Source organism: Eulemur rufifrons, chromosome 20 (assembly GCF_041146395.1).
Source record: "Eulemur rufifrons isolate Redbay chromosome 20, OSU_ERuf_1, whole genome shotgun sequence".
NCBI classification, from domain to species: domain Eukaryota; kingdom Metazoa; phylum Chordata; class Mammalia; order Primates; family Lemuridae; genus Eulemur; species Eulemur rufifrons.
The window spans coordinates 40,108,756-40,123,814 of record NC_091002.1 but is presented as its reverse complement, the minus strand read 5'-3'; the positions used below and the strand labels follow the sequence as shown (position 1 = coordinate 40,123,814).

Here is a 15,059-nt window from a genome sequence, read left to right as displayed (position 1 = left end):
CAGTGAAATGTAACTGTTCACTTGAATTAATGGGGTTTTCTCAGCCTTACCACTGCTGACAGTTGCGTCGGATAATTCTCTTGGCGGGGGCTGTCCTGTGCATTGTGGGATGGTTAGTAGCGTCCCTGGCCTCTACTCACCAGACCCGATTGTGACAACCAAAAATTACTCTAGATACTGTCACGGCGAGGGGTGGGGTGGGCAAAGTCACCCCAGTTGAGAACCACCGTGATAATTCAACGCTGTCTAGTTAGTCCCATAACGGTTCAGTTTGCACTTATTTTTTTCCTCCCCGCACATGAGTTTGGCCCCCTAAGAATGGCCTTTGGTTTTCAGAGATGTCAGGCTTTGGATTTTAGGTGAATGATGATGGACCCCCACCACCTAAACGTTGTTAAGATACGGGGTAAAATACAACTATCTTTATTTGCTTTAGTTTCATTTTTTAGACCAAAATCCTAGTTAGACTTTTTACATATTGTTTATGTGAAAGTCTGGTCCTTGTCATCATTTTCAGTGGTTTTTCCTGGTGTCAGTAGTTCTTAGAAAAGATGCTTGTTGTACTTAGTTTTCTGAGCCAGTTTTTCTCCTGAATTTGAGTTAACCCCCTAGTGCCACCTCTCTGGCCAATGGCTGTGGGAAGGGCAGCACAGAGTCAGGCCACTTGTGTGCTCAGTCAACCACGTGACGCTCTGACCCTGCCAGCCAGCCAGCGGGAGTGGCACGAGGACAGCCTTTTAAGACTCCTCCTCTCCCCCGTTGCAGATTCGCAGGCTGAGGATTGAGATCGAGAAGCTTCAGTGGCTGCACCAGCAGGAGCTCTCCGAGATGAAGCACAACTTGGGTAAGGCCTGGCGACTTGGTCTGGAAGGAGGAAGGTGTCGGGCGTGAGCTTCTTGGCCCCTCTGGCGTCCATTGCGGATGTGAACGGAGCTAAAACTAGGCTAGTGGCCGCACGGGGCTGTGGGCAGGGCACAGAGTGCTCGAGGCACGAGCGACAAGGCCGGTGTTGGTGGAGGCCTCCTTTCCTGTCTGCAGGCTGCCAGCAGCAGGAATTTGAGAGAGCATCCCAGGAGCAGCGCCTACTCACTGAGCTCTGCCTTTGTGCCAGGAACGGTTTTACGTACTTTTTCATAAATGAACTAATTCTTACACACACCTTATGATAAAGGGATGTGTCATATCTCTAGTTGCAAGTGAAGAAACTGAGGCACGGACACGTTAAGGAAGTTGTTCAGAGTCACACAGCCACAATTCAAGTCTGGGCCCTCTGGCTGCAGGTGTTCCCTGTTAATCATTGAATGTTGGGCACTTTCACAAACGTCTGGGTGCTTCCTGTGCCCTGCACGCTGGGGACAAAGATACTTTGTAGGTCCCTGGATTAGACTGACTGATGTTTGGCCTACCGGTCTGTGTAGATACCATTAAAAGCTTTTCCCCGAAAGCAGAAGCAGTTGCTTCAGACCCTCGTGCAGTGTCAGGCAGGATGCTGGAAGCCAGTGGAACTCTCGGTTAGGGAGGCGTGCCCAGGCGTCCCCACCTGCTCACCTGTGGTCTGTTTAAATCCCATGAACCTTTCAGACTCGAATCCTTAGAGGAGCATTTTGTTCCGAACCCTGCTGCCATGCCATGGGTGTTGTTGCTTCTTCTTGTTTTTCTAATAAAGGCAGAGCATCTTATTTTTTGTAAGATCTTTCCCTTTTTAAATGTTGGCTGTGCGTGCATTTGAAAAGATTACATTTGGGCTGGCCAGAACTTGGCCATGGTTTGTAGGCTCCTCGTTCACGATCATTGGATTGACTGAAAGATTCTGTTTGGCCACAAGTAGTTTCTTGTCTTCTTTTCAAGGGGTTAATTTTCTTTACTGTTTTTCTCTTTTTAAAAATATATCGGGAAGAATACTTGAGGGAATTAAGATACCACTTACTTTTCTTTTATTTCAGTGTGCAGGTCACTGCCAAATAAATTGCAAATGGACTTACTGTCTGAAATAAAATGAGAGAAATCTTGGTAGGCCGAGTAGTTTGATAGTTGTCCTGTTACCATAATCATCAGCCCCAGTGCCCTATCTGGTAGTTTGAGCCAAAGCCACGAGAAAGTGCTTCTGAGTCCTAGGCCCAGCTCTCCACTGACTAGCCTTGTGCCTCAGTTTCCTTATCTGTGAAAGGGGTAGAAGAGTAGTACTTACCCCAAAGGATTATTACAAGGATTACATGACTTAATATTTATAAAGCATATAGAACAGCACTTACCTGTAGTAGCTGCTATGTAAGTATTTGATAGATAGGAAAAAAATGTGTATACTTTTTCATATAGTTTTTAAAATATATTTTTTCAATGATAAAATTGAAAGTGAGTTTTGGTGGCCGTTGTTTAAAGAGTTGATTTGAGGAATTTCCAGAATGTCATCTTGGATTTGGAATCCCTGTGGGGCTCCACCTGTCTCCGTGCCGGGCACCTCATGTACATTATCACTGGCAGTGCCATCTGGTCGCTGTGACGGTGCCGTGTTTACAGATGAAGACGTGGGCTAGGGCACTTGCCCAGGGTCACACAGCCGGGGCTTCTCCAGGCTGGAGCTCACGCACACGTCTGTCTGAAGCCGGAGCGTGAGTCGCCCTGCAGCCTGGGCGGGGGTCAGGTGATGCAGCAGTGTCCCCTCCCCCGCAGAGCTGACCATGGCGGAGATGCGGCAGAGCCTGGAGCAGGAGCGGGACCGGCTTATCGCCGAGGTGAAGAAGCAGCTGGAGCAGGAGAAGCAGCAGGCGGTGGACGAGACCAAGAAGAAGCAGTGGTGCGCCAACTGCAAGAAGGAGGCCATCTTTTACTGCTGCTGGAACACCAGCTACTGCGACTACCCCTGCCAGCAGGCCCACTGGCCTGAGCACATGAAGTCCTGCACCCAGTCAGGTAGCTCCCCGAGGGCTGTCCTCAGGGGCTGATGCAGCAAGCGGGGCTTGCCTGGCCCCCGGCCACTCTTTCTTGCAAACAACTGTGTCTCTTATGCGAGCAGGGTGCAGACACGTAGCTGAGACACAGGCATGGGTGTTTGAGCCTCTGATCTTCTTTGCATAACCTTTGATCTCCTCTTAGGCCAGGGGTGCTCTGAAACATCCCACAACACACAGGAAAATCTCCCCTGGCCCCCTTCACCCCCCCCCCCCCCAAAATCTGGCCTGAAATGTCGGTAGTACTTAAGTTGAGAAATTCTGCTTTTTTGACAATAATAGACTCATGACTTTAAATAGCATGGATTACCAGCCTTTACATTAGGAAAAAAGTGTCATCGACATGCCAGAATGTTTATACTCTCCCTTTGTATCACAGAGTGGGCAGGCCCCAGCAGGAAGCACTATCTAGTTAGTATTTATCAATGTTAATTGAAAAGTTAATTTTTACAGTTCGCTTTTATTGGTGGCATATGATACTTGCTTTATGCTTAGAATTAAGTCTCTATTTTAAAGAATTTTAAAGCGTTAGATAATATGACAAGGGAGTATGTATGTCTGTGGATTGGCAAAACTTTCGAAGGGGATTCAAGTATGAGAAGCTTTAGACCAGGGGTTGGCAAAGTCTTTCTGTGAGGGGCCAGAATACATATTTTAGGCCTTGTGGACCGTGTGGTCTGTCACAACTACTCAACTCTGCTGTTGCAGTGCAAAAGCAGCCATAGATAATATGTAAATGGTGGACATGGCTGTGTGCCAATAAAACTTTATTTACAAAAACAGCTGGCACTAGCTTGTCCCCTCCTGCTCTAGACAGATCTTCTGTTGTTGTTTTTTTAAAAGGTGATACTGGAGCATACATTGCTGTGTTCTTTAACTTTCTTTGGGAGATGTCTTCTTTATAGAGATTTTAAATTTCTTACTGTGGAGTTAAATTCCCCTTGGGTTTTGCCTGAGTTCTGGAATGTGTCTGGTGAGCCTTTTGCTGTTATTGCAAGATGGCCAAAATGTCCTTCAGCTTTCCTTTCTTTGTGGCATACTTACGTTCTTTGTTCTGACATTCTTTGCAAACGCCCTGTTTTTCTCTTTGTCCAAGTTTCTGCCATCTCCGCTCTGTGGCTCCGACAGCACATTGGATTTCCCCGCCCTGCCTCAGAGGAAGCAAGTCCCTGGGGCTGCAATGGGTTTACATCTAGAAATTATGAAACAGAGTAATTTTAAATCGGCCATTCCAGGTTGGCTCTTGTTGATGGACTTTCTTTGGAGAACATACTTTCGTCTCCAGAATGATTTAATAAAACATGAATTGCTAACTATTAGAAAAATTAACATCACATAAAATTTGGAATTCCATCTTCTGGAACACTCTGGGGATCTGGCTGCTTTGGGTTTGTGCGCGTGCGCTGGGTGGGGCTGAGCCACCGCTGCCTCCCTGACGGATCTTGGCTGGGTCAGAGTTGCTGCAGAGCTGTGGGCACCTCGGGGTGCAGGGCTGGTCTTCACGCAGGTCCTGAAACCTCCACACTGGGCTTACACGTGGCTTCTCCTCCCCTTTGTCCCCAGCGACCGCCCCTCAGCAGGAGGCCGATACCGAGGCGAACGCGGAAACACAGAACAAGTCTTCCCAGGGCAGCTCCTCCAGCACCCAGTCTGCGCCTTCGGAAACAGCCAACGCCTCAAAAGAAAAGGAGACATCAGCTGAGAAAAGCAAGGACAGTGGCTCGGTGAGGATCCCCCACACCTTTGCCCGGTGACACCAACCCTTTGCGCCAAGCAGAGACTTAGGACCCTTCCCCATGACTGCCACCCCAAGAGTTCCATGTTGTAGGAGGTTTGTCTGCAGGGATGACAGCGTCTCACTAGGGCTCTTTCCCACCAGTGTACCAGGATCTCCAGTGGACGTGCGGGAACATGGAGCCCGAGTTGGCGTGTGGGGGACGTGGGGGACGTGCACCACAGTCCCTCTGAGTTTAGAACAGTGTTGCTTAGTAGAACTTTCTGTGATGGTGGAAATGTTCTGTATCTCCCCTGTCCAATATGGTAGCCACTAGCCACGTGTAATGGCTAGTGTCGCTAGTGTGACCAGGGACCTGATTTTTAACTTTTATTGAATTTTAATTACTTTAGATTTAAGTGGTTGCCATATTGGACCATGAAGCTTTGCACCCCTTTGTTTCCCGGTATGTGGTATGTGTGGCATTAATCGTGTGCAAAGATTATTTTAGGGGGCACATCGATAGTCTCTTGTATCTTTAGTCATTGTGTATTTATTTCAGTATGTATTAGGAAAAAAATAAAATCATTAGACTATCAGTGAGAAAGCTTAAACTTCACTGATAGTATTGCCTAGTCAGAGGATGACATGAAATAAAGTTGAATTGATGTAATTTTGAAGTAATACACATCCTTCTTCGATATGGCAGAAATCTGGGGCATGGGTAGGTTAGTGAGTGGAGTTTGGAAAATGAATGTTCTATAGTTGGGTAAGGGGCCACTCCAGTTCTAGCATGTTCCGCCTGGGAAACAGCAGAGTGCACTGATGCCTTGGGAGCAGCGGTGAGTGCTCCATGGCTCCCGGGGGTTTCTTTGAGGGGCTTCATTGGCCCAGTGCCCTGAGTCCATCTTTTTCCTTTTTGTATTTCTAGACCCTCGACCTTTCTGGCTCCAGAGAGACGCCCTCCTCCATGCTCTTAGGCTCCAACCAAGGCTCTGGTATGTTGCCCCCGGTGGGCAAGTGGTGCTTTCCCATGTCACGTGGGCAGTTGGGGAGCGGTTTGGTCAGGGAGAACTTGAGGGACTTACGGATCCTCGGGGTGCCTTGGGTGGGTCAGTGGGGGGTGAGGGTGTCGCTGGGCAAGTTAACTTTCAAGCACGTTTCCCAACTGATGAGCATTTACCTGTATTTGGCGTACTTACTGGGGATGCACATACCCCTTCGTTTGGACAGAGGGCTCTGTGGCTGACCTGGGCTGGGGAGAAGATGCCTATTTGCGCTGGGCAGTCCTCTGGCCCGCAGAGAAGTGAGCATGGAAAACGCAGCCGTGTGGAATTCCAAGATCTCCACACCTGCACTTGGTGGATGCGGGCACTTGAGCCTTTGGGACATGAAGAAAATGTTAGGTGGACGGTCTTTCTGTGCAAACCTTTCCTTTTGGGGAATAACTTGTCAGGCTGATTGGGGGAATTTTCTGAGACTTCTAGAGTTTTTCTTTGGGTTTTGAGCTGTCTTCCTTTCCTGGCTCAAGGGATCTTTTTCCTGCACTTTCCTAAACCTCCTTGTGGAGGACAGTTCTACTTCGTTCAAGGTCCTTGCCTGGCACTGCCGCGCCAGGGTCTCTGCCATATGATTCTCTCAAGCTGAAAATCAAAGATTTAACTTCACGTCTGTCTGTTAAGTGCGTGGAGGAAGTGATGTCCATGGCTGGGTGGCTGGGGAAGGTTTCCCGAAGCGGGTAGGCCTTGGAGGTGGTGGATTTGGGGTAGTAGGCGTTGACGAGAGGGAGCACAGGAACTTGGCGATATATAAGATTAAACCACCTTTTGGAAAAGCAACTTCTTTTTCACTTTCCCTTCAGGCCTCGGATTAAGTCTCTGAGAACAGGCTCAGCTTAGTGCTAAGATGTCTTTAGCGTCTCCCATATTTTCCAATTCTCTTTTTAACAAAGACAGAGCAGACCTTAGATGCCACCCTAGAATGTAACAGTACAATTTGTTTTTCATTAATGTTTGTTGAGTTTGCCTGCAACTTAGAGCAAGTTTTATTGATTTTTCTATTAATGCTTCGTGGTGGTGATAATGGAAGTTTATTTATTTACTTAAGCAAATAAAATTAAAATAACTACGAACTAAGCAGTAAGTAGGAGGACGGTGGATGTGTCAAACTTGCAAAGGCGGGATGAGGAAGGCCTCCGTTTCAGACAAAGGGGCGTTGATGTTCTGCAGCCAGAAAGTGGTTCGACTGCCGTGGCATTCGGGATGATCCGTAACGCCGTGGCGTTAGTGATCTACCGGGAGTCTGCTGGAATAAGGAGTGTTGCGTGCAGGAAGGTAGTCGGGAGATGCAGCATGTTCCATTTCTGAGGTGAATGAGGTACCACCTAGACCAGGGGTTGGCAAACTTATTTTTATTTTTTTAAATTAAAATTTTTTTGAGACGGGGTCTTGCTCTGACACCTGAGCTAGAGTGCAGTGGTGTCATCATAGCTCACAGCAACCTCAAACTCCTGGGCTCAAGCGATCCTCCTGCCTCAGCCTCCCCAAGTGCTAGGATTATAGGCGTGAGCCACTGCGCCTGACCGGCAAGCTTTCTTTGTAGAGGTGCAGACAGCAAATGTTTCAGGCTTTGCAGGCCGCATGGTTGCTGTCAGACACTCACTCTGCCGTTGCGGCGTGAAAACAGGCGTAGATATGTAAATAAGCATGGCTGCGTGCCCGTGACCCTGGAGTTGCAGAAACAGACACTGGGTTGGCTGTAATGTGCTGACTGTTGACCTAAAGCTCGCTGGTGTCTGAGGGAGTGGCAAGGCAGGTTCAGACAGAGAGACGAGGAAACCTCAGTAGGTGCTGGTGACTGGGTGGGGTGGGGGAGGGGGAAGGGAGGAGGAGGAGGGACTTTATCTGAGCGAGGCAGATAAACTCCCGTCTTCACGGAGCTGCGCACGCGCTTACTGGAGAGTGGGAAGCACTGATACCTCGTCACATCTATTCCCGACGTCTGTGAGAGAGCAGCTCCCATTTCCCCTGTGCATGTGAGGAAGTCGAGGCCCAGAGAAGTTGACGTAGATGCCCAATAACTCAGTGAGTGAGTGTTGGAGCCAGGAATTAAGTCCAGATCTCTCCAGACTCATGCATGCTCTCAACCAGTATGTCAGCTATACTTAGGTGGACCCATATAAAGTCGCTGTTTTTGTAAGTAGGAAATGGCTGAGTAATGGCACTTTGCGTAGCTCATTTCCATGTGAGTACCCTTGCTAATGCGACCCAGTCTCTCACACCCTCCTGTGTTGTCAACATACGCATTTGGCAAAACCCCAGGATTTACTCACCTGCACGCAAGCCTCGGAGCTCAACTGGAGGATTTACACAAGAACACACACTCAACCCATCACACATGCGCGCACACACACACACACACACACATCGTGATCACTAACCTCAGAAGCAAAGATTCCAGCCTGAGCAAGAGCGAGACCCCATCTCTACTAAAAATTGAAAGAAATTATCTGGACATCTAAATATATAGAAAAAATAATCTGGGCATGGTGGCGCATGCCTGTAGTCCCAGCTACTCGGGAGGCTGAGGCAGGAGGATCACCAGAGCCCAGGAGTTTGAGGTTGCTGTGAGCTAGGCTGACGCCACGGCACTCTAGCCCAGGCAACAGAGCGAGACTCTGTCTGAAAAAAAAGAAGCAAAGATTCTTGTCTGCCATCAGATTCCACAATGGCGATGTCCACTTCTCAGCTCCGTCTTGGACCTCCTTTCTCTTCCTGCTCCGCCATCCATGTGACCACCTGGCCACAGCTCTGCTCTCAGCAGAGCACCAGCACACGCCCGTCTCCCTTTCCATTGTTCACACCTGCCTGGATCTGCACCTGTCTGTTCTTTCCTGACTTTTGAGCCAGGTTTCTCTCTCGCAACTGCTTTTCCCTGGGGCATTGAAATATCTCATCTGTGTCCCAGTGCCTTGTGGAATCCCGTGTCTCTAATAGATTGCTCTGCAGTGATGGCCATGTTCTATATACCTGCACTGTCCACTGTGGTAGCCACTGGCTACACGTGGCTATTGAGCCCTTGAATGGTGGCTAGTGTGACCGAGGAAAGGAATTTTTAACATTGTATTTTATTTTACTTAATTTAAATATTAAATCACTAATTTTAATTCTTAATTTAAATATAAATATTAATAGCAACATGTGGCTATTAACACAGCCTAAAACCTGCCCTGTCTCCTCCCTCGGCCCACTTAGATGTCTCTTTAAGAGTTGTCATTCTAGAGCTGGGCTTGGTGGCTGGCGCCCAGCTACTCCAGAGGCTGAGGCTGGAGGATCGCTTGAGCCCGGGAGTTCGAGGCTGCAGTGAGCTATATCACTCTTGTGAATAGCCACTACACTCCCACTTAGGCAACATAGACCTCATCTCTTTTAAAAACAAAAGAGTTGTCATTCCATCCTGCCTCCACTTCCCCTTCTCACATGTTCCTCAGCACCTCTCGGCTCATAGGAAACTCCACCTGACTTTCACCATGGTCACCAACTGACCCCTAAGCCATGAACAGGCATGGACATTTTTCATTCTAAATGTTGTTTTGAGACCTTTTTTCCTTCTTTTTCTTCTTAAGAGACAGGGTTTTGTTACACGGCCCAAGCTGGCCTTCAGTTGCTAGGCTCATGCGATCCTCTTGCCTCAGTCTCCCGAGTAGCTGGGACTACAGGCGTGCGCCACCATGCCTGGCAACAAAGACCTTTTCTTAAAGGAAGACCAGACAGGTCACAATCATGGGATTTTCATGTCAGAAAGGGCCTTTTCTCTAGGTTTTGGGTAGAGATTGAGGTAGATCCAGGACTCTCCTTAGATTTAGTCCCACATTTAGGACTTTAGACGAGGGTGGGCAGGGTCACATTAGCCAAGGGTGAGCACTGTGAGCTCACTGTCAGAAACCGGAGGGAGAAGCGTGTTTTGAAGTCAGTGCTGCAGCGATTCCCGAGAGCGTGAGCGAGAGAAGTGGGTGGGCCATCCACAGGGGCTTGTGTGGAGTGTCATCTTAGGGCTTCTCAGTTTTCCCTGTTTTTTCACCAAAGCAGTTTGTGCTGATGGGTTGTGTCAAAGCAGAAAGACCTACTCATTTGCAGTCGCCTTCTGATTGGCTTCACCCGCTCTCCATGACGGCGCTGCCGGCACACGGTGGAGGAAAGCAGCCTTTGAACACACGGCGGTTTCTGAGCTGTTGACGCGCATCTGGTAGCAGGATGGTCAGTTAGGAGTCAGTTGGAGGGAGAAAGTTCTAGGAGGGGTGTACCCTCCCTCAGTGTGTGGGCACAGGCCTCTCCTGTTTGTCTTTTCATTTTAAGATGTTAATGAAAGCAATACACACGTATAGTTACAGAAGATAACGCAGAAGGAAACTCTCCCAGGTCCCCGTTTCCACTGCTGTTTCTGGTCCTTCTGGTACTTACCTCCTTGTTTATAAATGATACGCGTTTTTTTATACCTCTATTTCTTAACTTTAGACATTATTTCTTGACTTCCACCTTTAAAAGGTGAGAGTTGAGGTTACATGGAACTTCTCTTTTCCTCCTCCCAAACTGCTTAGGCTACTATTTTATATGCTGCATGGGTTACCTTAGCCAAATGAAACACTTACCTAATCCTTAGTTCTTGTTCTATCAGCTGCACATGGTATCGCCTGACCCCTCTCGTGGCAGCCGATCTCCTTCCTCTGCCGTATCCAGGCTTTGCACCTGCGCTGTTACTTCCCCATTACTAAAGTTGAGAACATGTGCATTCTATTCTGGGACTGCAGTTAAGCCTCACTCTTGTCTACCAGCTGAGTCTAAAAACTTGAAATGCAACAAGCCTTATTTGCATTATTATGACCATACCATTCGCGGCAGAGTCACATAGTGTACTGTGATGACATTTCTATTCTTGGACAGCCTTACTTTTTCCCTGGAGTTTCCATTTTCCTTTATCCTATTTTCAATTTTTTTTTTTCCTACCAAACTTCTCACCATATCAGTTATTTTGTGGAAACTTCTTTAATAACCCTGTTTTTTGATGGTTCGATTTTGGATGTGATTTATTGGTATTCTACCGTCGTCACTGAAGATTTAGGTTACTTTACTTGCTACCCTGTCTAGCCCTTTTCTCAGTCCTCCTCACAGCTACCTTCTCCACCCTTTCTCCCTCTTCTGTCGCCACCCTGGGCAGTAGATGAGTTACTCCTTGCCCTGAACTCTCCGGAAACCTCGTGCTTCCAGTGCCCACCTCTGTTTTTCCTGGTTGAATTGGGCTACTGGCAGAGCTAGTGGTTCTGAGTTTGCTTTCAACATCCTGAGAATTTGTGGCTTAAAAGTGCTGAGTTGCTTTTATGTCATTGTATACCTTATTTCCTGCCTGTGATGCTGTGCTGTGTCCAGTGACCCTGTCCGTGGTTTGATACGCCTTTATAAAGAGTCCTAGTCTCCCGCGATTGCGTTAAGCTGGAGAATGGTGACATGAATGAAGGAGCCAGCCGGTTTTAATAACAGCAGCCTGTTGACGATGAACAAGAGTAGTGAGCCTTGGGGTTGTGCGGAATCCGAGCTCTCGGACAGACTCTGAGGCTGCCTGTGCTATTTCTTCAGTTAGCAAAAGGTGTGACAAGCAACCTGCCTATGCCCCAACCACCACAGACCACCAGCCGCACCCCAACTACCCCGCCCAGAAGTGTAAGTATGACCCTGTCTCACGGAAGCTGCCAGGGAGCGATTCCTGGCATGCAGAGGCTTGTTTTGTGTGTGTCTGTGTGTGTTTTTCTTTGTGGGTGTGTCTTCGACTGTTCTTTTGAGTGATGGGTCTTACTTTGCTTTGCAGCGTTCTTCTTAGCTGTGCCTCTGGTGTCCATCGCAAACCGCACTAGGAAATGAGAGAAAGCACATGGTTTGGCTTCCTGAGGGGGATCCTCCTCACTCTTTCATAAAGGGTCCTAGATTAACACCAGTTCCCTCCTGCTGTGGTTGCCCCTCAGCCAGTGCCCTGGGTCCTGTCTGTGTGCGGAGGCTGGCCCTGCAGACTCCCCACTGGCCAGCCTGGCTCTGTGGTAGAGACACGGTACTGGGCTGCACCCCGCTCCCCTGCCTTCTGGTACCCCCAGCTCGTCTCTGCCCTCACCTGAGCTGGAAGGATTTGATGTGGTTTGACGACATCATCGTAGGATTTTCTCATGTATGGTGATGACCAACTGCATCACTTCCCAAAGACCTAAAAGAACTAGAAGTGTAGGCACGGCAGGTAGGGAAGAGGGCCTAAGAGGAGGTGGATTCGGTATTGTTCAGAAGGCTCAGCCCTTGTCCCCAGCTGTCCCCACCATAATGCTGCCCCCTTTGGGTCATGGATGCGAGGGACTAAAACGAGATCTCTCCCGAGTGAACCCATGACTCTGGAGATCTTTGTTGTTCTCTTTGTTACTTACCTTCCAGAAACAGAGCTCACGATGAAACACACAGGGGCCATTTTTAGCAGGCAGTGAGCAGGGCAGGCCCCCCACCCCCCGGCAGAGTGTGCTCCCTTCCCTGCCCACCCCAGTTCTGTCTCTGAGCTTGGCACTCGCCTTCTTATGACCAAACGGTATTGCACCACCTCAAGAAAGTAAAACAAGAAATTCTGTCCCAATCTGTCTGAACTTGGTAAACGATCTGAGACAGGATGGGATCTTGGTGGTCGGCTGACAGGTTTCTCCTCGTCAGCGTCGGCGGAGCCTGCAGACCTGGACAGTTGGATACAGTGCTCTTAACAGACACCTCACTGGGCTCTTCCTTCTCCTTTCTCGTTTCTTACTCAGTCACTACTAAGCTCCTTGTACATGTGTCCTTGAAGCCATCCTAGGTCTTACTCTGGTTCCGCATCCTTCAGGGACCCGTAAGCTTGTCCTTACTGGGAGCCAGCGGGTCCCTGTTCCCAGGGAGACTTAACTGTTCTTCTCTTTCACGATCTCTCCCGTGGGTGGACAAGCGTGGTTTGGTTATAAGTCCGTTTTTCAAGTAGCCTATCCACTGATAAAAGAACTCCCGTTAATGTAAATAGATTGCATGCCAAATTTTGGTGCCTTTCTCCAGTGGCCGAGGTTGGACGCAGGGTGCATGGGGTGCTTGGTGTCATTCAGTGGTGTAACAAGGGTACACGGTTCCAGGTGTGGCACAAGAAATGCCTTCCTTGGCAATTTAGTACCTTTCCCACTAATCTTTATTCTCTGTGAGCATGACGCCCTACTGTTTTTCCAACCAGCTGTCGTTGAATCCTAAAAATAAGTTCTGCCTTTGAATTGGACAGACTCACAGATTTAGGGAAGCCAACGGTGGCAGCATTTTAACCGTTAGTGCTGTATGGAGTGCGGGGAGGGGAAGGTGGCTTCCCAGATAGGAGGTGCGGAGCCAGTTGCAGGGTGGTTTCGTAGGTGCAGGTGGGGGGGCTGCTAACCGTGTTGCTTTCTTCCCCAGACCATTCCCGGAGTAGCAAATCCAGCTGGAGCAGCAGCGAGGAGAAGCGAGGATCGGCTCGTTCCGAGCACAACAGCAGTAGTACCAAGAGTCTCATGCCGAAAGAGTCTCGGCTGGACACCTTCTGGGACTAGGGGCAAGTTGTGACCCAAACTGCCTACCCTATGGGGAGAACACCCAGGCACCAGGAAAATGAGAAACAGCAAAGACAGGAGAACAGCCACCTTCAGACTTGAGAATTCTGAACCTTCAGACTTGGCCTGTGCCCCCGGTGCGAGGGGCAGCCCACACTACAGGACGTCCGGCATTAGCCTCCACTGAGGACTGTTCGACACGCGCGAGCTCTGTGCTTGCGATGTAAATAATGTACAATTTGTGGATGTCACTAAACCTAGAGTACCTTCCCCCTTTTATATTTGTATTGACTTTAACTTATAAAAAAAACAAAAAGAAAAACCATTTAAAAAAAAAAAAAAACAACAAAACCCCAACAACAAAAAGAATGTTTTGATGTTGGAGGGAAGGGATGGTCAGTTAGCCTGTCTGCCGCACAGCAGAACGGAGCCTGGGCCTGGGGACTGCTGTCTCACACGTGTCCCCATCCTTGGATTCCCAGGGGAAAGCGAGCCGTTTCCACGTGCGCGGCACGCTGGCATCGGGCGTTTGGGCACAGACCCCGTGCTGCTGTGGGCACACCCCATGAAGCCATTGGCTCCTTTCAAATACTATGTCATCACGTTCTAAAACACAAGCTCTCCGGACTGGAAGGACACAGGGAGACGCTCATTTATTTTGTGTCATTTAAATGATGACTACTCCTAAAAGGGAAAAAACCAACGTCCTTGTTTACAAAAGAGAAGCAGAAAGAAGCCCTGCTCGGCTCAGTTGCAGAACAGAAGAACGTAGAAAGGGTTAGGGCCATAAACTCTGAAACAAAGAGCAGTCTTTCCTTTGCTTTATGATTCCTTTAAACACACTCACACACGCTTGGCAGGAGACGCTGTGCTTCTCGGAAGCAAGAACTGCAAGGCAAGGTGCACGCAGAGGACGCTCGAGTCTGGGATGAAGCATGTATGTATTATTTATATGATGGAATTTTACATTTTTATGTAAGCATGAAACAAAGGCAGTATGAGAGAAAGCGAGACCAGTCATGCTGTTGGTGACACTACGTATGCTGTAGTACCATTTTGTATGTTGTGTAAAACAAAAAGCATTGATCAAAGCAAAAGGTGATGTATGTATATGAGCAAATTAATTGTACGATATCATTCCAGTACATTCTGTTGTACATTTTAGTCTCGTTTACTTTCTCTTCATTGTTGATAAGAGGATGCGAACTGTACAGTTTCCAGCTAGTTACCCATATTAGAGAAGAAATAAGAAGAGAGTATTAGAAGAAAAAAGCAGAGAGAGAACATTTGTGAATTGCAGTTGTCAAAAAACAAAACAGCCTAGCTGGCCTTACTTGTGAAGCATAATTGCTTTTAGCATATGGAAGTATTTTTTCACATTTTCTTTGTATAAAATTTGTATTAAACTTAAATATCTTTTTTGAGGACGGTGTTTCTTTGTGACTGAGCCAGTGGACCCGCACGGTTTGCTCTTTTGGGTTTCCCCTCCCTCCACCCCCCAATTTTTTCAGATCCTTCACCTTTTTTTAATTAAACTGTTTTGGAAAAATGCCTTGGTCGTCCTCGAATTTGCAGTTTTCCATTTGGTCCGATGGCTTTGTCAGGTTACAGAACCAAATAGCAGAGGGACCGGGAGAGGCCCAGAGCGCCCTCCAGGTGGTGGGCAGGTTAGCGATGGTGGCCTCTGACTGGGGCCTCCTGGGCCAGTGGCAGAACAGCAGCGGGAGGGGAGGGGGTTGCCTTTCTGAGGCCGAGACGGGAAGCTAACAGGACGCGCATGGGC

The 15,059-nt window shown here is 48.4% G+C and overlaps 1 protein-coding gene across 2 annotated transcripts in view; it reads left to right on the top strand.

The window, feature by feature from the left end:
- The window catches only part of ZMYND8 (zinc finger MYND-type containing 8), a 113,260-nt gene extending 98,432 nt beyond the window's left edge, over positions 1-14,828 (top strand). The window contains exons 19-24 of one of the 2 annotated variants that reach the window (XM_069496091.1): positions 766-844; positions 2,671-2,910; positions 4,512-4,672; positions 5,594-5,660; positions 11,292-11,375; positions 13,143-14,828. In XM_069496091.1, the coding sequence (XP_069352192.1) occupies positions 766-844; positions 2,671-2,910; positions 4,512-4,672; positions 5,594-5,660; positions 11,292-11,375; positions 13,143-13,276 (765 nt within the window). In that variant the 3' untranslated portion in view covers positions 13,277-14,828. The remainder of the gene's footprint in view (positions 1-765; positions 845-2,670; positions 2,911-4,511; positions 4,673-5,593; positions 5,661-11,291; positions 11,376-13,142) is intronic. The other variant, XM_069496092.1, reaches the window with a different exon arrangement.
- Positions 14,829-15,059: the final 231 nt, after the last annotated feature.